Source organism: Oryx dammah, unplaced genomic scaffold (genome assembly GCF_014754425.2).
Source record: "Oryx dammah isolate SB20612 unplaced genomic scaffold, SCBI_Odam_1.1 HiC_scaffold_11203, whole genome shotgun sequence".
Taxonomy (NCBI): Eukaryota; Metazoa; Chordata; class Mammalia; order Artiodactyla; family Bovidae; genus Oryx; species Oryx dammah.
This window is the reverse complement of record NW_024080596.1, coordinates 2,253,492-2,275,888: the sequence shown is the minus strand read 5'-3', so window position 1 is coordinate 2,275,888 and position 22,397 is coordinate 2,253,492. Positions and strand designations below refer to the sequence as shown.

The following is a 22,397-nucleotide window of genomic DNA, read 5'->3' as shown; positions in this document are numbered from 1 at the left end:
ACCAGGCTCCTCTGTCCCTGGGAATCTCCAGGCAAGAATACTGAGGTGGGTTGCCATTTCCTTCTCCAATGCATGCATGCATCCTAAGTCACTTCAGTTGTGTCCGGCTCTGTGCAACTCTATGGACACAGCCCACCAGGCTCCTCCATCCACTGGATTCTCCAGGCAAGAATACTGGAGTGGGTTGACATTTCCTTCTCCACATTGACTACACTAAAGCCTTTGATTGTGGGGATCACAACAAACTGTGGAAAATTCTTAAAGAGATAGAAATACCAGACCACCTTACCTGCCTCCAGAGAAACCTGTATGCAGGTTAAGAAGTAACAGTTAGAACCAGACATGGAACAACTGACTGGTTAAAAATTGGGAAATGACTATGTCATGACTGTGTGTTGTCAACCTGCTCATTTACCTTCTGTGCAGAGTACATCATGCAAAATGCTGGGTTGGATGATGCACAAGTAGAATCAAGATTGTTTGGAGAAATATCAACATTTCAAATATGCAGATGTTACCACTCTTATGGCAGAAAATGAAGAGGAACTAAAGAGCTTCTTGGTGAGGGTAAAATAAGGGAGTGAATAAGCTGGCTTAAAACTCCACATTAAAAAATCTAAGATCATGGCATCCAGTTCCATTACTTCATGGCAAATAGAAGGGGAAAAAGTGAAAGCAGTGACAGATTTTCTTTTCTTTGGTTCCAGAATCACTACAGACAGTGACTGCAGCCATGAAATGAAAAGACACTTACTCCTTGGGAGGAAACCTGTAAGAGACATGTCTAGAAATGTCTAGCTTTCTACATTTAGAAACCTAGACAGTGTATTAAAAAGTAGAAACATGAGTTTGCCAATAGAAGTCTGTATACTAAAAGCTGTGGTTTTTCTAGTAGTCATGTATAGATGTGACAGTTGGACCATAAGGAAGATTGAGCACTGAAGAACTGATGCTTTCAAATTGTGGTGCTGGTGATGACTCTTGAGAATCTCTTGGAATGCAAGGAAATCAAACCATTCAATCCTAAAGGAAATCAACCCTGAATATCCATTGGAAGGACTAAAGCTGAAGCTTCAATACACTGGCTACCTAATGCAAAGAGCTGACTCATTTGGACCTTGATGCTGGGAAAGTTTGAAGGCAAAAGGAGAAAGGGGAGGCAGAGGATGAGATGGTTAGATAACCTCATTGACTCAATGGACATGAATTAAACTCCAGGGGACAGTGAAAGACAGAGAAGCCTGGCATGGTACAGTCTATGGGGTCACAGAATCATACACTACTTAGCTATTGAACAACAACAATAACTTATGAAATTTTTTAATAAAATCACTGAATTAATAGGAAGTGATGGGCAGAGAGAAACTTAATATGTGGAATGTGATACTGCTCATTTTGTCCCTGAAATATTCAATGACAAACAGTTTCCTTCCTGTGTCCTATTCTTCCACTTCCCATCCTTCTTCCATCTGAATTTATGAGCTATACTAGAAGTATAATATGAGCTTCAGATGCAATTAATGAGGAAGATATGGTCTCTACCTAAAATTGACTCTCTGAAGTTGACATACAGAAGTAGAGTGCAGTAAACAATCCTATTGGATTGTATCAAGCACTATATTAGTGCAGGAATAATTAAGAGGCTATAAAATTATAGAGAACTGCCAACTTTAGAGTGTCTGGGAATTAAGGAATCCTTCACAATGGCAGTTGATTCTAATCTGCATATTGAAGATTGAGGAAGTATTGACCAGGGCCAGAGGGAGAAGTATATTTTAGTATGAAAGTCCATTTAGTCCATTGATCATAGACATGTTGGTATGATATGGTATGTTTCTGTCATATTTGAAGACATAGAAGTAATTCAGTCTAATTGAAACGTTTGACTATAGGTAGGAATAGGTGGAAAGACAGAGGCAGATAAGAATTATAGGCAGGTGTAAGATGTTTGTGTTTATATCTTGATAAAGAGGTTTTATTATCCCATTTATAGTAAAGGGAGTGATTGGAAGATTTAAAGCAGGGCGTGGACATTTTGGGTAGTTCCTCAGAGCTAGTTGCATGGATTGGCCATTCATTTCCACTTCCTCCGGTTTACCTTGGATTGGCTCTTGTGATTGTCAGCGATGTTATTTGCATCGTTAATACAACTTTTTGTTCATTTTATTGACTCACCCTGTGCTCTGAAACTTCACAGCTGAAGTCTCTCAGGAGGATTCAGTCTAGATCTTCCTCACCTCTGGTTTAGGATCTCCATCGACACTAGAACGAGGCAACCTTGATTTTTATATGCATACTTAACTCTGATTTCATTACTCCTGGAATGTCATTCTGTGGCCTAGTGTGCACTCTGCATGCAAAAGTACAGGGAGAATTTAAGAGTTTATTTCCAACTTTGATCACCCTTTCAGGACATGAGCTATTAAGGAGTAATTCACAATTTATGATAAATAACAATAATGTGGTGTCTACACTTTTGGATGTAATTCAGAAATTAGAAAGAAGCTTCTATTTATATAATCCCATATCAGAAATTCTGTTAATATAGAATGTGTGACTCACAAAGGTAGTGCTGTGTTTTGTCCTATTTAGTGGGAAGCAGAATTAGCATCATATTGGAAGTACTTTCAGGCTTTTTCTATCGCAGTATTACTTTGAGAGTATTTCATGTTTCAGACTCTATTAAAGTGCTGGAAGAATTCATAGTTAAAGTAAAATCTTCGGTTTGTCATGATGGATCATGTGTGTGTATTCGGTTGCTAAGTCATATCTGACTCTTTGCGACCCTGTGGACTGCAACCTGCCAGGTTCCCCTATTCATAGGATTTTCCAGGCAAGAATACTGGTGTGTACGTGCATGCTTAGTCAGCTGTCATGTCTGACTATTTGTTACTCTGTGGACTGTAGCCCACCAGGCTCCTCTGTCCATGGGATTATCCAGGCAAGAATGCTGGAGTGCATTGCCATGCCCTCCCTGTACCTCCAGGAGGATTTTGCAATCCAGGAATCAAACCTGAGTCTCCTGTGTCTTCTGCATTGGCAGGTGGATTCTTTGCCACTGAACCACCCAGGAATCCAAACTGTCCTGTAAACTTTTGTTTGTCTGTCTTATCACTTCAAATACAAAAGAGGATAAAACTTAAACAGAAAAATAGAACAGCAATGTGGAGAGCAAAGGTATGTTGGTTAAAGTGTGGTAGCAGTTGACCAAGCCCTAAATAATTAAGTACTGAATACACTTAGCAACAAAGCATGGAGGAAAATTTTCTTAAGGGTCAGACACGAAAAATGCTGATTGTAGTAAGAGAAATAGATGTCTTGTCTGTTATAATATGTAAATATCAAATAGAATAGGTTCAAGTTCTAGATTTTACCAGCTTGAGCAGTGTAATAAGTCATTGGAATATTAATGCTAAATTTCCCTTTGAGCACCTCTTTGGAAAAGTAAAGCTTTCACATCTGTTCCTCTACCATTTTTTTTTTCCTCCTTGGAAAATGGATGGTATTTTCGGTTGCAGTCTCTTTGTTTCTGCCTCTTCTGACAATGCCACCTCCACATTGTTGTTCCTGCAAAAACTCTAACTCCTAAATCTAACAAGTGGGATTCTGTACTCCATGCTGGAACAAACAGAATACCCTTCTCCAAACCTGGGGTTCCCAAGCAGTACAGGTGATGTTTTGGGCCCCAGAGTATCCCTTATGAAAATGGTCCATTAGAGTTTAGCTTGGGGTTTCCCTGGTGGCTCAGCAGTAAAGAATCTGCCTGCAATTCATAGGACATAAGAGACACAAATTGGAAGATTCCCTAGAGAATCCCTGGACTGGGAGGATTCCCTAGAGAAGAGCATGGCAATCCACTGCGGTATTCAGAATCTCATGGACAGAGAAGCCTGGTGGGCTACAGTCCATGGGGTCGCAGAGTCGGACACGACTGAAGTGACTGAGTACACATAGAGTTTAGCTTTCTTCTCTCTCATTTGAGAGAATCAGGGCTAGAGGCATGTGGAGACAGAGAGCCTGTGACCTCCTGCATTTTTCTCCTCCCCATCTCTCCTCAAGATGACCTTGAAGAGACAAAACAAAGTAATACAACGCCACTCTTCCTTGTAGACTTTAATCAAAGGTTTTCCTCCAGAGAGCAAAGGGGACGGAGACTGCTAGACTCAGCTTTCCAGCTGGCAGGTTTTAAGGTGGAATATTAAACATGTGATCACAGTCACAGTTTCTGAGGGATTTCCTCACTTAGTACTGTGGATCAAATCAATTTCTACTATGTTCTGGGCCATGAACTAGAACTTAATTTTTTTCAGAGCCTTATTCTATAAGGAGAGATACAGCTTTCTGGGTAATATATTGATCTCTTTTTAAATATTTGAAATTTGAGAAATTCAAATATACCAAATGAACAGAGACTCATAAAACTTACACCCAACTTGTACCCCAAGGTATAACAAATATTAAGATTTGGCAATATCTGATCCTTTAAATCACTTATTATTCGCAGGTTTAATAAAACTCTTGTTATTATTAACTCTTGGAATATTAAACCTAACAAAAGACAGCTGTAACTGTAGAAACACAGGAAATTCCTGTGCTCCCAATGTAAACAGTCTCCTAATCAGTATCATTCCAGAAGTCAATATTTGGCCATGCCCTAGCTAATGTTCTAATTTACTGGTTGGGACTAGAAAGTTTCATTTTACTAGATTTTGACAAAGCATATGCCATTTTTTTCTCCATCTATGTAGAAGAGTACCCTTTTTTCACATGTTCAGTAAGAAGTATATTGTAAGCCTTAGTTTGTTTTCCCATCCACCAACAAGTATGAAATATCTCATTGTTTACATTGTAATTTTTCCAATTATCAGTGAAGTCAAGCATCTTAGGTATTTATCAATAATATGGGATTTCCTTTCTATGAAGTGCCTTTTCTAATCTTTTATCTATTTTTAATTTTTTTCTTATTGATTTGTAAGAGTATTTATCTTAAGTAGATGTGGGAATACCAATCATTGATCAGTTATAAAAAAAAAGGACAAAGATTTGTGCATATAAATGCTACTGATGCTATCATACACATCTGTAAAATTGTTGATGGCCATGATGGCAGCTTTGATATCAAATGGGATTAATATTATTTGAAATTTGGTTTAAGAAAAGAAAGGAATTTTTAACTTTAAGGAAGACACTCATATGAAAATGATAGATACATACAAAAATGTTTTCATGCTTAAGAAGGTCAATCTCAGTGATCTAGATTAGTTAATCATGTAAAACAGTTAATTCCCAACACAAATGGATAGCTGAAATGGTTTTAGCTTAATGCGGTAGTTTTTAGAAATATATTTTTATTTGAATCATATTTTGCAGCAATTCAGGTCAATATCTCTCAGTTCCTTTCATATAAAAGCAGTTCAAAGGCCCAAGTGAAAAATTCAAATAGTGTAGAGAACCAATGATAGTAATTTTCTCACAGAGGAAATTTACCTTTTGCAATGCTTTGGTTTTGATAATTTCCATTGAAAGAGTGGTTACTATGTTTTCTTCTAACACTCTTCTTTTAAAAATAATATTTGACTTTTCTAGTAGAAATACAATATTTAAGGAGTGTTTTATCTTGACTACTCTGACTCTTGAGAGTAAAGTAATTTAGCAGAGTTTCTAATGCTAGGGATTAAAATGGATGTTAAAATATCCACTAAGGATAAAAATGGTTGGATGGCATCACTGACACAATGGACATGGGTTTGGGTGGACTCCAGGAATTGGTGATGGACAGGGAGGCCTGGAGTGCTGTGGTTCATAGGGTCGCAAAGAGTCGGACACCACTGAGTGACTGAATTGAACTGAGAATGAAAAGGAGGATCATGATGAACCAGGCATGAGAGTTAGGAAATGGAAAGAGATGAATGGCGTTTCTACTTTATTGTCCTTGTAAATAAAATAAATTGTGCTTCTGGCTTTCATTTGCCATGTGAATTGATTTTTACAAGATAACAGTTGAAAAAATTGAGTTATAATTTTCAAGAATCAGTGAATCAGCAGCATTTCTTAAGTAGCCACTGAGTGTACTTTCTACAAACTTCCAGTCTGTATGCAGGTGTCCTCATTTAGGGAAAGAGGTGCCTGCATTTTAAAATGTTCATATGTATCCTCTGGCATATTAACAAAGTCCTGGTAAAATGGAACAGAATCAAATTTATTTCTGAGTCCATTGGTCTCTTTCTGTAGTCTTTCTGATGGAATATTCTGGGATTTCTCTCTCCTCTCAGACAGTCTTTCCACAAGTCTTCCTCCACAGCCATTTCCCCACCTTCAAAGTCTCAAGACCTGCATTCCAGAAAGAAGTGAAATGGATTGGATCATTTTGTTCATATTTTACTATGCAATGATGTAGACTAAGTCTGCTACTCAACTAGCTGTGACGTTAGTGTCTGATATTAGTTGCATATTTATTGAGGCTTTTTAAGGCCAGATGCCATCCAGTGCATTTGTATGCATTACCTCACTGAACCCCAAGGTAGGATTTACTATTATATTTTATAGACAAAGAAACAGATTTATAAGATTTAAGAAAAGATGGTACATTTTCTAGGTGCCTCAGTGGTAAAGAATCTACCTGCCAAGCAGGAGAGGAGTATTTGATCCCTGGGTCAGGAAGGAAATGGCAACCCACTCAGTATTCTGGCCTGGGAAATCCCATAGACAGAAGAGGCGGGTGGGCTACAGTCCATGGAATCATAAAGAGTCAGACATAGTGAGTAAAAGCAGCAGCAGCAAGAGAGCATGGTCAAGGTTTCACAGCTAGGAGTTAGCAGAAGTGAAACTCAGCTTAAGTTCAGTTCAGTTCAGTCACTTAGTCATGTCCTACTCTTTGTGACCCCATGAATCACAGCCTGCCAGGCCTCCCTGTCCATCATCATCTCTTGGAGTTCACTCAAACTCACATCCATCGAGTCGGTGATGCCATCCAGCCATCTCATCCTTTGTTGTCCCCTTTTCCTCCTGCCCCCAATCCCTCCCAGCACCAGAGTCTTCTCTAATGAGTCAACTCTTCGCATGAGGTAGCCAAAGTACTGGAGTTTCAGCTTTAGCATCATTCCTTCCAAAGAACACCCAGGACTGATCTCCTTAGAATGGACTGGTTGGATCTCCTCGCAGTCCAAGAGACTCTCAAGAGTCTTCTCCAACACCACAGTTCAAAGCATCAATTCTTTGGCGCTCAGCTTTCTTCACAGTCCGACTCTCACATCCATACATGACCACTGGAAAAACCATAGCCTTGACTAGATGAACCTTTGTTGGCAAAGTAATGTCTCTGATTTTCAATATGCTATCTAGGTTGGTAATAACTTTTCTTTCAAGGAGTAAGCGTCTTTTAATTTCATGGCTGCAGTCACCATCTGCAGTGATTTTGAAGCCCAGAAAAATAAAGTCTGACACTGTTTACACTGTTTCCCCATCTATTTCCCATGAAGTGATGGGACCAGATGCCATGATCTTCGTTTTCTGAATGTTAAGCTTTAAGCCAACTTTTTAACTATCCTCTGTCACTTTCATCAAGAGGCTTTTTAGTTCCTCTTCACTTTCTGCCATAAGGGTGGTGTCATCTGAATATCTGAGGTGATTGAGATTTCTCCCAGCAATCTTGATTCCAGCTTGTGCTTCTTCCAGCCCAGTGTTTCTCATGATGTACTCTGCCTATAAGTTAAATAAGCAGGGTGACAATATACAGCCTTGATGTACTCCTTTTCCTATTTGGAACCAGTCTGTTGTTCCATGTCCAGTTCTAACTGTTGCTTCCTGACCTGCATATAGGTTTCTCAAGAGGCAGGTCAGTCGGTCTGGTATTCCCATCTCCTTCAGAATTTTCCACAGTTTACTGTGAATCCACACAGTCAAAGGCTTTGGCAGTCAATAAAGCAGAAATAGATGTTTTTCTGGAACTCTCTTGCTTTTTCAATGATCCAGCAGATGTTGGCAATTTGATCTCTGGTTCCTCTGCCTTTTCTAAAACCAGCTTGAACATCTGGAATTTCATGGTTCACATATTGCTGAAGCCTGGCTTGGAGAATTTTGAGCATTACTTTACTAGTGTGTGAGATAAGTGCAATTGTGTGGTAGTTTGAGCATTCTTTGGCATTGCCTTTCTTTGGGATTGAAATGACAACTGACCTTTTCCAGTCCTGTGGCCACTGCTGAGTTTTCCAAATTTGCTGGCATATTGAGTGCAGCACTTTCACAGCATCATCTTTCAGGATTTGAAATAACTCTACTGGAATTCCATCACCTCCACTAGCTTTGTTCGTGGTTGAAACTCAGCTTAGGATAACATGAAACCTGGACTCACATACAGTATACCACACTAACTTGGGCAGGTTTCACAAACTTGCTCTGTTGCCGACCATCACCTTTGATGGAGTAATGATTTCCTGCCCTACTGAAGGTAAGTAAGTAGCACAAAGATCACTAAATTGGGTCCAGTAGGGGTACTGGACAGGTGGACACCAGGCTCCATTTGAATGTTGGAATGCCCAGAGCCTGCCACCTTCCCTAAGAAAAACAAGGAAGTATGAAAGAAAGACTGCCTAATCCATTGCTTTTCACTTTGTTTATACCAGTGATGCCACGCTTTGCTGAACAAGTGGAGGTTGCCATTGAAGCCCTGAGTGCCAACGTCCCTCAGCCATTTGAGGAGAATGAGTTCATCGATGCCTCTCGCCTGGTATATGACGGCGTCCGGGACATCAGAAAGGCTGTGCTAATGATCAGGGTATGTGAGGTCTCTGTAGCTTGGAGCTGATTTGGAGTGTCCAGTAGGGTCCTCAAAGAATTTACTCTTTGTATATTTTTTCTTGATTATTTAGTTTAACATAGTAAACTGTTTAGCTCCTCATTTAGTCAGACAAGGGGGACTTTTTACTTATAAAAGAATTAGTGATCCCAACAAGTCTAGATCAGCACTGAATGTCCTGAAGGGTGATGTCCTGCCTGCTTCTTCCACACATTATTACCTTAATTTGATACCCACTTAGGGGTGCCCTTGCCATTCCCCTTTGCTAACACCATTTCCCCTTATAATCAGAAAGCCATGTGATGAAGGAAAATGAAGATCACCCCGCTTAGTAGTATTAGTGATCATGATAATGCTAATAATAATGACAATGCAATAAAGTGATAGATAGCTACATTCTTCTTGTAACAGATCATTAAGATATAAATAAGGCTAAATAATCTTTCAGCAAACCTCTCCTATCACCTTTCTTACTATCTTCCCATCCCCCAATCTTCTGATCTTGGGTAGCTGTGAGTCTTCCAAACTATTGCCTAGATGATTAGACACACATGAGAAAACGTAATATAACAGATTTCAAAACTCAGTTAAGCGTTACTTACAACTTGCTTTGTTTGCCCATAGTGTGCCTTTGTCTATCTCTGTGAAAACAATAGTTTACCTTATTCTATTTAACAGTTGTGTAGTATTCCATCATAACTTGAGAATTTTTTTCTCCTTGCCTTATTGACAATTAAGTATAGTAGGTTTCAAATGCTTTTCTTAGCCACAGAACTCTTTTATAACATAAACTTAGGTTGATGACACGGATATGTTTGTGGCTATTAGGATTGAGGCAGAGATGATGAGTCTGCAGTGCTCATCTTGCTATCCTATGGAAATATATATAAGCCCCATGTACAATTTCAATTTTTAGTAGGTGTTGATGAGGAAAAAAAAAACAGATGAAATTAGTTTTAAGAACATATTTACTTCAGTCAATATCCAAAGGTAGCATTTCAACATGTGGCACCAGTGGCATTTAAAGTTCTCAATAGCTCCGTGTATCTGCGGAGCTCATCTGCGTGTATCTCATTTTGGATGAGGCAGCCCTAGACTATATCTCCATCCTCAACCTTCATTGTTGTCTCTGGGTCTGCTCAATGAACTATAAGTTAATCACTGAGTGAATCTTGAAAAACTTTCTCTCTGGGTGACCACTGAGCATCTAAACCAACATCCCCTCAAACACAGCAAAACAGTAACAATCAATTTATTTTAAATCAACTTATTTTCTGTGTACAGTCCTTCAGTACTTCAAGAAGTATTTGTGATTTGTTGGTTTCTCTGGACAATACATACTTAGTTCTTTAAAGAGTTCATGTATGGCATTAATTCTTCTCCAAATTTGGGTATCTTTGAAATCATGAAGCCATTAAACGTATGTGTATCCTCTTTGACTGTGGTACCCAAGACACAGCATGATGCTTCCAAGGTGATCTGAGCAGGGAGAGTAGAGCATCACCAGAAAGAGTCTCTCTTCCATCTTTATGGACATTAATGATTGTCCTGAAACATTCAGCTAGCTTCTTTGCTGAGGAGCAACCATAGCATATTCTTATCTTTAAGCAAGTTCATTTTCCATGTTAAATATATCTCTTTTTCATAATAATTCCATGATTAATTCAAAGTTTTCAGAGAATTGTATAAGTGTATTAGACAGTACTAAATGTATATAACACTGTGGAATTCAATTTTGGATAAGACGGTCAGACATATTTCCTGTTCTTCCAACTTTCCTATTTTAGATCTGTCAAACTCTTACTATCTTTCAAGACCTGGCTCAAATCTTCTTTCCCTAAATTTTCTCCCTCAAAAAACCTGATACTATTCTTTCAGTTCAGTTCAGTTGCTCAGTCATGTCTGACTCTTTGCGACCCCATGTATCGCAGCACTCCAGGCCTCCCTGTGCATCACCAACTCCTGGAGTTCACTCACACTCGCGTCCATCGAGTCGGTGATGCCATCCAGCCGTCTCATCCTCTGTCGTCCCCTTTTCCTCCTGTGCCCAATCCCTCCCAGCATCAGAATCTTTTCCAGTGAGTCAACTCTTCGCATGAGGTGGCCAAAGTATTGGAGTTTCAGCTTTAGCATCATTCTAGACCTCAAAAAAAATAGTGTAAAGATTATGATCTTTAGGGGCTACTTTCTTTAGGGGCTTCCCTGGTGGTTCTTCCCGGTAGAAAAGAATCCACCTGCATTGGCAGGAGACATGGGTTTGATCCCTGGGTTGGGAAGACCCCCTGGAGAAAGAAATGGCAACCTACTCCAGTGTTTTTGTCTGAGAGATCCCATGGACAGAGAAGCTTGTTCGGCTGCAGTCCATGGGGTCACAAAAGAGTTGGACATGACTTAGCCACTGAAGAAGGAAAGTGGCAACCCACTTCAGTATTTTGCTTGGGAGATCCCATGGACAGAGGAGTCTGGTGGGCTACAGTCCATGGTGTCATGAGTTGGACACAAATTAGCCACCAAGTGACAGCAACAACCTTCTTTACGCTGAACTTTTGGAAAGCAAAAGCTGTATTTTTTTCCTTTCATCGTGATGCATTGTTTGGTACAGTGCTTGATACTATGTGTGATGGACTTCACTGGTGGTCCAGTGGCTAAGACTCTAGGCTCCCAATGCAGGAGACCCAGAGTTTAATCCCTGGTTAGGGAACTAGATTCCCCATGCTGCAATTAAGACCCAGCACAGCCAATAAATAAATAAATAAAAGTAAATATTAAAAAAAAATACAATGTGTGTTAGGGAGAAAGAGAAACAGATATCTCTGGAGATAGGAAGGTGACAGAGGGAAAAGTATGAGAATTAGAGGAGAAAGGAAAAATAGGCTTTTAAACCTGTATTTCTCCCATTATATACTAACTTGTGAAATAATAGACCATGAGAGTTTCATTTTCAAAGCATTTGGCACTAAATTCCACTATAATTCTCAAGACATATTCCCTTTTTTGCCATTTTTCTGCTTTGTTAGCCTTCACATTTTTGTGACAACTATTCATCTGGGAGGCTGAGCAAGTTTATAGCCATCATTCACTTATTCATTCATGAGCTGTAAAAAAACATAATTTAGGTAAAAATGCCATATCTTTGTTACATAAAGTGTCATTCCTCCATCTTGACATTTCAAATGATTTGATCGGATGGATTTCACACCACTTAAAACAGGAAGGGAGAAATGTACGGTATGTACAAATTGTTATTTTAAAAGTCTTTCTCCTTTCAGCACCAAAATGGCTTAATTTTATACTTAAATTTTGGTTTGCTTTCTATGTATGATAGTTGTCTGCTTTAAAATATCATTGCAATGAATCAGGTAGAAGACAGTAAGACAAGTGGAGCTCTTTTCCAGCTAAACTGGCCATTCTCTCTCAAAGTGTTGATTATGCTTTAGAAAAATAGGAATTTTTCCAAAAAATATATGCAGAAAGGACCTTGAAAGGTCAGATTTCCCATCACCTTGTCTTTCAGCAATCAATACATATTTAATGGCGATGTTAGTATGTAGGTGCTCCAGGCCAGCTCAAGGCAACCCTCTGAAGCAAACAAAGCTTGTCTTTCTGGTATTTCAACCTCACCTTTCAGGCTCTTACTTCTCTTTGGGAGCAGGTCAACCCTACTTCTCTTCCATACTACTTTTTTTGTTTGCTTCTTGCTGAGGCTTGTCCTTGGTGACCTATTAGCTACATAGGAATTTTCTGATTACCTTAACATAGTAGTTTAAAAAATGAATAGGCAAATATTGCTCACCAGAATTTATTTGATTTTCATTGTTTGTGGTAGTTGCCTTCAATGAATTCTGAATTAAGGAATATGGAATCAGTGCTCCTAGGGGAAATTCAAGGTTAGTTTCCTGTGAGCCTCTGGTCACATCTTCATCAGCTGATCAATATATTAGCTTGTTTAATGTGTGTTTTTGTTTAAAGACATTTTATTTAATGTATATTGTTGATACATATACACTGAACTCACAGCCTAAAGAACGAAAAAGAAAGAAAGACAGTGTAGTCCCTCAGTCATGTCCAACTCTTTGTGACCCCATGGATTGTAGCCCACCAGGCTCCTCTGTCCATGGGATTCTCCAGATAAGCATACTAGAGTGGGTTGCCATGTCCTTCTCTAGGGAATATTTCTGACCCAGGGATTGAACCCAGGTCCCCTGCATTATAGGCAGATTTTTACCATCTGAGCCACCAGGGATAGCCAATCACACATTTTCTCTGGAAGGTGCAACATAACCTTCTTGCATTTCAGAATTCTAAACAACACCTCAGCACTACAGTTGGAAGCCATTTTAAGCAGAGAAATAACACAAATGACAAAAATGAAAAATGTGGCACTAAACAGACTGCAAAAAGGATACTTGTGTATAGTATAAGAGTTGAAATAAGAAAGCAGAAGATTGTGCTGTTTGACCTCAGCTGGAAATTTGCATGTTGGGTGAATCAAAAGTTTTTGCCATATTGTGTACACACACATCTGTGAATTACTACAAAAATATTAATCTAGGGGTTACAGAGAAACTTTGGTGAGTAGGCAAATTCTCAAATAAAGAATCTTCAAATAAGGAGAGTCAAGGGTATATTTAATACACAAGGAGTTAAACATTTAATGTTGGAAAGTAAAGTATGTGGGTAGCACAAAAAGTGATAATATCTTGGTGTCAGAATAGCTGTATTCAAAAAAGAAAATAGTTACCTGTTATAGAATGACCATGAAAAAATCTATAACAATATCTATACAATGAACTTTTGTCATTGGAACCCATTAATTTTGTTGCATGTAAAACTTCTGAAAGCAGAAAGGAGAAACAGTAGGACCTAAGACAGGATTCAGGTAAGATTTTACAGCTTAACTTCACATCTCCCAAAATGGGCATGAAGATGCCCTGGAGCATTGCAAGATATTTTAAAATGTCAAGGGAAACACATACATATCTCTCAGATACCATGAGAAATATTAGCTGAAGGTAGTTCACAGTTTAAACATTAGGTTGGTGCATTCCTTTTGATCATATATTGATCACACCATGTATTTGTGGTGCAGTGTTTCTGGTTGTTGCTGTGATAAATAGCAAGCTCAATGGATGTGCAATAGTAGTCCAAGGTTTGAGAAGTAATACAATATGCAACAGGCACTAAATTGTTAGGGCCGGTCAAGAATTTATATTCTTTTGGTGGGAGACAGAGAATAAACAAGTAGATATATTAGTTAATGTGCCATAGAGAAAACCAACAAACTATTGAGAGGATAAAGCATAGGATGGGGGTGGGTTTTATAAAGGGTGATCGAGTTTGTTAGTTGTTCAGTCATGTCTGACTCTTTGCAACCCCATGTACTATATATAGCTTGCCATACTCCTCTGTTCATGGAATTCTCCAGGCAAGAATACTGGCTGGAGTGGGTGGTCATTCCCTTCTCCAGGAGATCTTCCCGAACTAGTGATCAAACACTGGTTTCCTGCATTGCAGACAGATGCTTTACCATCTGAGCTACCACAGAAGTGCACTGGGTGACATTTGGGAAGAGATTTAGAGAAGGAGGAGGTTAACAAGCCATAAAAGTACTCAGGGAAATGTGTTCGAGGCATAGAGAATGACACATGTGGCCTAAGAAACATATTGAATGCGTGATGGAAGCCATTGAAGTTGTCTGAGCAGGAGAATAGCATGATCTGAGTTATATCTTAAATGGAGTATCCTGGTTATACTGGAGAAAATACAAAGTATGGGGTAAGAGCAGAAAAAAGGAGCTAAGCTAGGTGGCCTCCAGGGTAAAAATGGTTAGAGTTGCCAGAGGCTGATCAGTTCTGAAGAGGGAGATTTTGTTCTATATTGGGTCAGGAAATTTTTAATTCAACTTTCTAGTTTTCAGGCCATTGCAATGATTAGAGATCTGTTGAGAAATCCTTCTTCATGCATCACTCAAATTCTCCTGTTGCAGTTGCCAACTTACAGTTTCATCTTTCTGCTCCCAGTGAAACTAATTTGCATCTGAACCAATCCTTTAAATAGTCCTTACTACATTTTGGGGGCTTCCCAGGTGCCACAGTGGTAAAGAATCCACCTGCAAATCCAGGAGATACAAGATATGCAGATTTGATGCCTGGGTGGGAAGATCCCCTGGAGGAGGGATTGGCAACCACTCCAGTATTCTTGTTTGGAGAATCCCATGGACAGAGGACCCTGGTGGGGCTACAGTCCATACAGAGTCAGACATGACTGAGCACATATGCGTGGGCACACACACACACATACAAGTCACATTTTTCACAGGTCCTGGTGAGATGACTGTAAATTTTTCAAACTTTTCTCATTTTGCTTCTTTACTGAAGCTGTTGTAGAGAAGATTGAGAATTTGACTGGGAAGCTGATGCAGGTAGATTGATCCTACTCTGCAGATAGTATGTGGTGTGATTATGGACAAGTCACACGATATTCTTGAAACTCTGTATAAGGCACACGTTAAGCTGATAGACTCTTAGAAGGGAGATATTTTATAGGCCAGATACATTGCTAGTAGCATCATGGAACCAAGACTAGACCAAAGTGATTCTCTCGCATCATAAAAAAAGCCTCCCCTGGGAGCACATAAGGGCAGAACTGAGGGCTGACCTTAGGTCGCCAGTCTCTGGTCCAACGAGTTGCATATTTTTTCTGTTCCTTTTACCCTAGGATATCATCTAATGATACAAATCTCCTGGCCCATTTTCAGACCCTCCCTGCTTTTCCATGTCTCCTTTAATTTATGGGGATCCTTGACTAACCAAAAAATAATACTATTTTAAAAATGACAGCATGATTAGGAGACATATTTACACGCACTCAGAAAACTCCACATGCACAGAACTATTTATATGGGTGGTTTGAATGGGTTTGCTACATGGATTAGGCACAAGAAAATATTTCAATCTCATCCATTTGCTTGATGGTACTTGTAAAGGTTAAAAGCTACGGAACCCTTGACTGGCCAGGTGTGGTGCTTGGAAAATTTACCTAACTACTCTGAACCTGTTTATGCCTCTATTAAATTGGGATTAAGTTCATTTCATTAGGTCATTGTAAGGATTACATCCTTTAGTTGAATGGCTGAGCCATGTTGTTGTTCAGTTGCTAAGTTGTATCCAACTCTTTTGTGACCCTATGGACTGTAGCCTATCAGGTTCCTCTGTCTATTATTTCTAGATAAAATTTCCAGGCAAGAATTATTTCCAGGCAAGAATACTGGAGTGGGTTGCCATTTCCTTCTCTAGGGAATCTTCCCAACGCAGGGATTGACCTATGTCTCCTACATTGGCAGGTATATTCTTTACCACAGAGCTAGCTGGAAAGCCCACCTGACCCATAGTGGGTAGTAAAAATTGATCCCTGTGATGATGGCGATTGTAGTTGTTGTTATTAGGTGTATGTTTTATTATTAATCATAATAATGATCACTGTCACTTATTACTTTATTTGTATTGTTTACCAAGCTCTTTTGTATATATTTGATGCTAGAATTCTGTGAAGCAGGCAGGACAACTAGCAGTTACTAGCTATTTTATGAGTGAGGAGACAGAAAAGCAGGAAAACGATAAGTGGCTTGTGAAAAACACGTATCAGTGGCAGAGTTAGGCCCCAAATGTTCAGGTCCCCTGGGTGTACAGTATTCTTTTTTTCATTTTGAAACTTTATTTTAGTTCCTGAGCCATAACCACTTGAATACGAACTCCTCATTATGAGCCTTATGCTGCCAGGTTGTGCTTGCCATTGACTCATCTATTGAACACACAGATCACTGAAATGTTTGGTCACAGTACTATAGGCACTGTCATTTTCTCCTTTTTTCTGTTGAGTGAGGTTTTCCATTTTATTTTTCACTCTCCTTTTGAAAATCTAATGATGAGAAGTGTGTGCAATCTTGTCAGCTCATCTGTCAGCAGAATTTACCAACTTGCTGTCATTGTTCCTTGGCACACTCCAGAGAAGTGAGAAATGAACAGAGATTCTTTTCTCTGTCCACAGTGAAAATTCCAGCAGTTATGTGAACTGGTTTGCCCACTCCACCCCTGCTTGAGTTAATAAAGACTGGGAACAAAACCTCTTTCTTTTAATATTCTTAGGGAAAAAATTGAACATCTGTAGATGAGTGAGTGAATATTAATAAAGTTGGTGGTAAGAGAGAAGGAAAACAAGAGGGATATGCCACAGCCTGGAAAATTACTAGGCAGAATGTGATATTGGCACCAAAGACCCCATTTTATGCCTGTCTGACCAATCTCAAGACTTCATCAGTAACCACACCTGATTAATTACACTGAGATAGCCAAAGAAACCAGCGAAATTAAAATGTGCCCTTTGAGATGGGCAGTGGGTACCTGCATTGTCGTACTGCTTATGATCTGCTCCTTCCTTCTGAAAGACACAGCCCTGAGAGATGGTGTTACTGTGTGCCAAGTTGTGGGTAACAATCAGCTTTCAGACTAAAGACAATTATGCAGAGAATCTCACATGAAGGCACTGTCTTTCCTCCCTGCACCATCCTTGCCACCTCCTGAGTTTATCCTCTTAAAATTAACAGAGCACAGGATTTTTGAGTACATGTGTCAAACTGCATGCTTTAGAAGACTCTGAACAAGGTGTATCTTTTCACGCCTCAGTTTTTGTATATGTAAATGGAGAAAATAGTGTGTATGTCATAGGACTATCAAGAAAAGTGTATGAATTAGTGTATGTAAAGCACTTAGAAAACAATGATAGGCAAATGAAAGGTACCTGAAACATGTTTTCCATTATTAGTGTGTGAACACAGAGGCCACGATAATAAGGGTAAATAGCAGATCCACTTACACCATCTTGTACCCAGAAAACCATTCAGTTTTTTCACTTTTAATAGAGTATTCAGTAAATGACATGAGATAGTCAATACTTAATTATAAAGAAGGCTTTGTCTTAAACAATTTTGCCCAACTAATAGGCTATTGTAAGTGTTCTGAGCACTTTTAAGGTAGGTTAGAAAATTGCCAACATCCATTGGATCATAGAAAAAGCAAAAGAATTCCAGGAAAATATCTACTTCTGCTTCATTGATTACACTAAAGTCTTTGACTATGTGGATCACCAAAAACTGTGGAAAATTCTTCAAGAGATAGGAATACCAAACCATTTCACCCGCCTCCTAAGAAATCTGTAAGCAGGTCAAGAAGCAACAGTTAGAACTGGACGTGGGACAACAGACTGGTTCCAAATTGGGAAAGGAGTATGTCAAGGCTGTATATTGTCACTTTGCTTATTTAACTTATATGCAAAGTACATCATGCGAAATGCCAGGCTGGATGAAGCACTAGCCAGAATCAAGATTGCCAGGAGAAATATCAATAACCTCAGATATGCAGATGACACCTTCCTAATGGCAGAAAGCGAATAACTAAAGAGCCTCTTGATGAAAGTGAAAGAGGAGACTGAAAAAGTTGGCTTAAAACTCAACATTCAGAAAACTAGGATCATAGCATCTGGTCCCATCACTTCATGGCAAATAGATGGGGAAATAATGGAGACAAACATAAACTTTCTTTTTTTGGGCTCCAAAATCACTGCAGATGGTGACTGCAGCCATGAAATTAAAAGACAGTTTCTCCTTGGAAGAAAAGCTATGACCAATCTAGACAGCATATTAAAAAGCAGAAACATTCCTTTGCCCACAAAAGTCTGTCTAGTCAAAGCTATGGTTTTTCCAGCAGTCATGTATGGATGTGAGAGTTGGACCATGAAGAAAGCTGAGCACCAACGGATTGATACTTTTGAACTGTGGTGTTGGAGAAGACTCTTGAGAGTCCCTTGGCCAGCAAGGAGATCCAACCTGTCAATCCTAAAGGAAATCAGTCCTGAATATTCATTGGAAGGACTAATGCTAAAGCTGAAACTCCAATTCTTTGGCCACCTGATAGGAAGAACTGACTCATTGGAAAGACCCTGATTCTGGGAAAGATTGAAGGTGGGAGGAGAATGGGATGACAGAGGATGAGATGGTTGGATGGCATCACCAACTCGATGGACATGAGTTTGAGCAAGGTCCAGGAGTTGGTGATGGACAGGGAAGCCTTGCTTACTGCAGTCCATGGGGTTGCAAAGAGTCAGACATGAGTGAGCAACTGAACTGAACTGAACTGAGGCTAAGCTATGGCTTCCCAGGTAGTGCTCTTGATAAATAATCCACCTGCCAATTCAGGAGATGCCACTGATGCAGGTTCGATCCCTGGGTCGGGAAGATGCCCTAGAGAAGGAAATGGCAACCCACTCCTGTATTCTTGCCTGGGAAATCCCATGGACAGAGGAGCCTCATGAGCTACAGTCTATGGGGTCACAAAGAGTTAGCCGTGACTGAACACACATGTGCACACAGACTAAGCTGTGATATTCAGTAGGTTAGTGCATTGAATGCATTTTTGACTTAAGATATTTTTAGCTTACAGTGGGTTTGTTGGAATTTAATCCCATTATAAGTTGAAGGAGATCTGTATGCTGATTTTTCTCTTTTCCTCTGTATTTTTAGACCCCAGAAGAATTAGAGGATGATTCAGACTTTGAGCAGGAAGATTATGATGTGCGTAGCCGGACAAGTGTTCAGACTGAGGATGACCAGCTCATTGCAGGACAGAGTGCACGGGTGAGTGGACATTCAGGACTTTGGTTTGGAGCACAGTGGTTGTGTTCACCAAACTGGTTTGAAGGAATTTCTGATTTCCAGGTACCTGAAGCTCCAGAGATTCATGGCTCAGAAATCCAGGCTGTCATCTGGGGTTGTTTCATTTCTAGCAGTTCACATTTTACACAGTGGAAATCACCACCACTGATTCTGATTCCTTCTTACTCCCTTCTGTTTCCATCACTGAAATCATAGCAGCTACATCACAGCAAAACTTGTGTGTATTGTGGATTTGGTGGGGCTTAGAGGTCATGATTAGATGGTTCATTGACCATCGCATAGGAGAATGCTCAGATCTTACCTTTTCCCAGACTTCATAGTTCTTAAAGTCTCCAAGCTTGTTAACCACATAGGTGACAACCACAAATGCAGAATGAGAGTACTACTTTGTTACCAGTGGGGTTGTTATTGCTCCATACTCTGGCCTAGGGTATCTGAGAAACAAGACCACATATTTTGCAGTTGGTTCAGAAACATCAGAGTTGAGAAATAAGTTTTTCCCCTGATACCTACCTAGGCCCAAGGCAGCAGCCCCAGATCCATGTGATTGAAAAAGAAATTACAGAGACATACAAGAAATATAACAGTTAAAGATTGTGGATCAAGAACCATAAAAAGATCACCACTGTGGCTGACAGTTGAACTCTCTTGAACACTCTGTGAGACAGTCCACCAATAAAAGTGTTCCAAAGAAAATTCTGGAATCTGACCAGTCTTATTAGCTGGAGCTTCTTGAAGATAAGCTACCAGTAATCAAGGCAGGGAGCAGCAGATAAAATTCCTGGGGATTGCAAAAGAGGGTGAGATTCTCCTCCCTTTGAAGGCATAGCTTCCATAGGGCTAAAATAATGTAATTATAGTATAACTGAGATATCCTAATGGATATTCTAATTCTCTTTTGTCAAGTTTTACTTATTAAAAGATAATGAACAGGAAGCATGAGATAGAGATGGCAATTTAGAATAGGGATCTAGAAACTCCAGAAAGTTCAAACTGGCATAAGAATTCTGAAAAAGAGTAGAAAATAGCCAATCAAAGGTTAAAATAAAGATAATTCAGAGAAGACTAAGCTTTATGTTGAGTCAAGAAAGTCTTTGTTTTTAAAATCCCATTTCTCCTGATAGTCTCATCCAACAATTAAATGATCTAGAAGATAGAAATGGACATCATTGGGGGAAGTGTGAGAGTAAAAGTTAGAACATTGGAGATGTTCTGGATTTGATTTTAGACAGACTTAGTTCTGAATTGTAATGAGTAGGGTGAAGACTATGCTCTGGTACATGCTGCCTAATTTCTCTGAGCTTTTTTTTTTATCATCTATAGTAAATAATAGGCTTGTTTGATAAGATTCCTTTGAGGTTTTGATCACTTAACATTTATAAAATAATGAGCATAATATCTGACACACATTGAGTGCTCAATAAGGGATGACTGAAAATTGTTATCTTTTGGAAGAGAAATCTCTTATCACAGGCTGGTGAGAGCAGAAAAGTGCACAACAGAGTATGAGGCTCCCTACTTTAAAAGATTCCTTGTAGACTTTAGTTACTCCCCTTAAAATATTGGAAATAGGGAAGTTGATTAAGCAAGAGTCTTTTGAGCCTGTACTGGTATAACACTACACTAATTCATCAGTCAGGTCAATTCATCTTCAAAATGAAGTAAAACAAGCATTTTTATGTCAGTGACAAAGGGCAAGTTTGAATAATTCACCTAAACATTAATCAGGTCAAAATCAATTTGATTGACTAACTACAACTTAGTATTGGTACAGCCTCACTTTGTACAAGGAAAAATGCAGTCCCATTATACTTCCATTTCATGGATCTTATGTTCAAGTTCAAGTCAGTTACAGTGAGTGGAAACAAAAGTCAGATGACATCTATCTTCATCATCTATTATTTCTTCACCCAGTAAGTGAGAAGACAATGGTCTTATTTGAAAGATTTTTCAGCATGAATGATGAACATGGGCCAGGATAGTAAGAACAAACTACCCCTGTAATTCAGCACTTGCTGATTTGTCTTTGTGAACCATCATGAGGTTTGTATGAGTAACTTGCAGCAGACAGCATTAGTTATTGAGTCAGCCTATTTAAGCCTATAATTATATGATGACAAATCAGAGACATAGAATTATGGCCATAAGTTGGAAATAAGAGGGTGCATTGAATTGCTGAGATGACAGATGGTCGAACTTTTGACCAGAGAAGTGTGTTCACTTGTTCAAAAGTGTGGAGGAGGCAAAAGTTGTCTCTGACAGAGGCAGTTGCTCTTTCCATCAGCCAGCTCTCCTCTGGTTACTTTGTGTTCTCATTCAGGGAAATTCTCTGAAAATGGCAAATTAAATCCAAGAGGAGGTTAAGGTGGGAAAAAAGACTTTAGTACCCATTCCAATGTTGCTCTCAAATTCTGAAATTAGAGTGAAGCTTATTCCCTTTATGTGTTCCCGTCTGCTGCTTGTCTACAATGCTTTATGAGAGAGAAACACACACACTGGGGAGGGGGGGATTTGAGTGGAGAACAATCATACCCTGATCTGATGAAATATAGAAGCTATCAGGACCTTTGATCCTAAACATGATATCTTATAAACTTCTTTCTTCAAAAGCTGACATAGTTAAAATTAATCAACAACTCTTGGGCATTTAACCTTCATGATAAAACATATTATTTGGAGTCACACAAACTTTATTTTAAAAATGGATTAGGGCAAGCTCTACGGCTTTGGGGTAACTTTCTTAACCTCTCTATGCCTCATTTCCTTGTGTGTGACCTCTCTCTCCTGCTCTCTCTTTATATATATACATGTATTATCCTACTTCATAATATCATTAGGAGAAAGCATGACAAAAAGTATCCCAAGAGTTATCCAAGA

The 22,397-nt window shown here is 39.2% G+C and overlaps 1 protein-coding gene across 2 annotated transcripts in view; it reads left to right on the top strand.

Annotated features, from left to right (window-relative positions):
- LOC120860803 (catenin alpha-2-like) overlaps positions 1–22,397 on the top strand; it is a 1,410,064-nt gene that overhangs the window by 1,324,377 nt on the left and 63,290 nt on the right. For both annotated transcript variants that reach the window (XM_040236521.1, XM_040236522.1), the window contains 2 exons: positions 8,622–8,773; positions 19,368–19,481. In XM_040236521.1, coding sequence (XP_040092455.1) covers positions 8,622–8,773; positions 19,368–19,481 — 266 coding nt within the window. The remainder of the gene's footprint in view (positions 1–8,621; positions 8,774–19,367; positions 19,482–22,397) is intronic.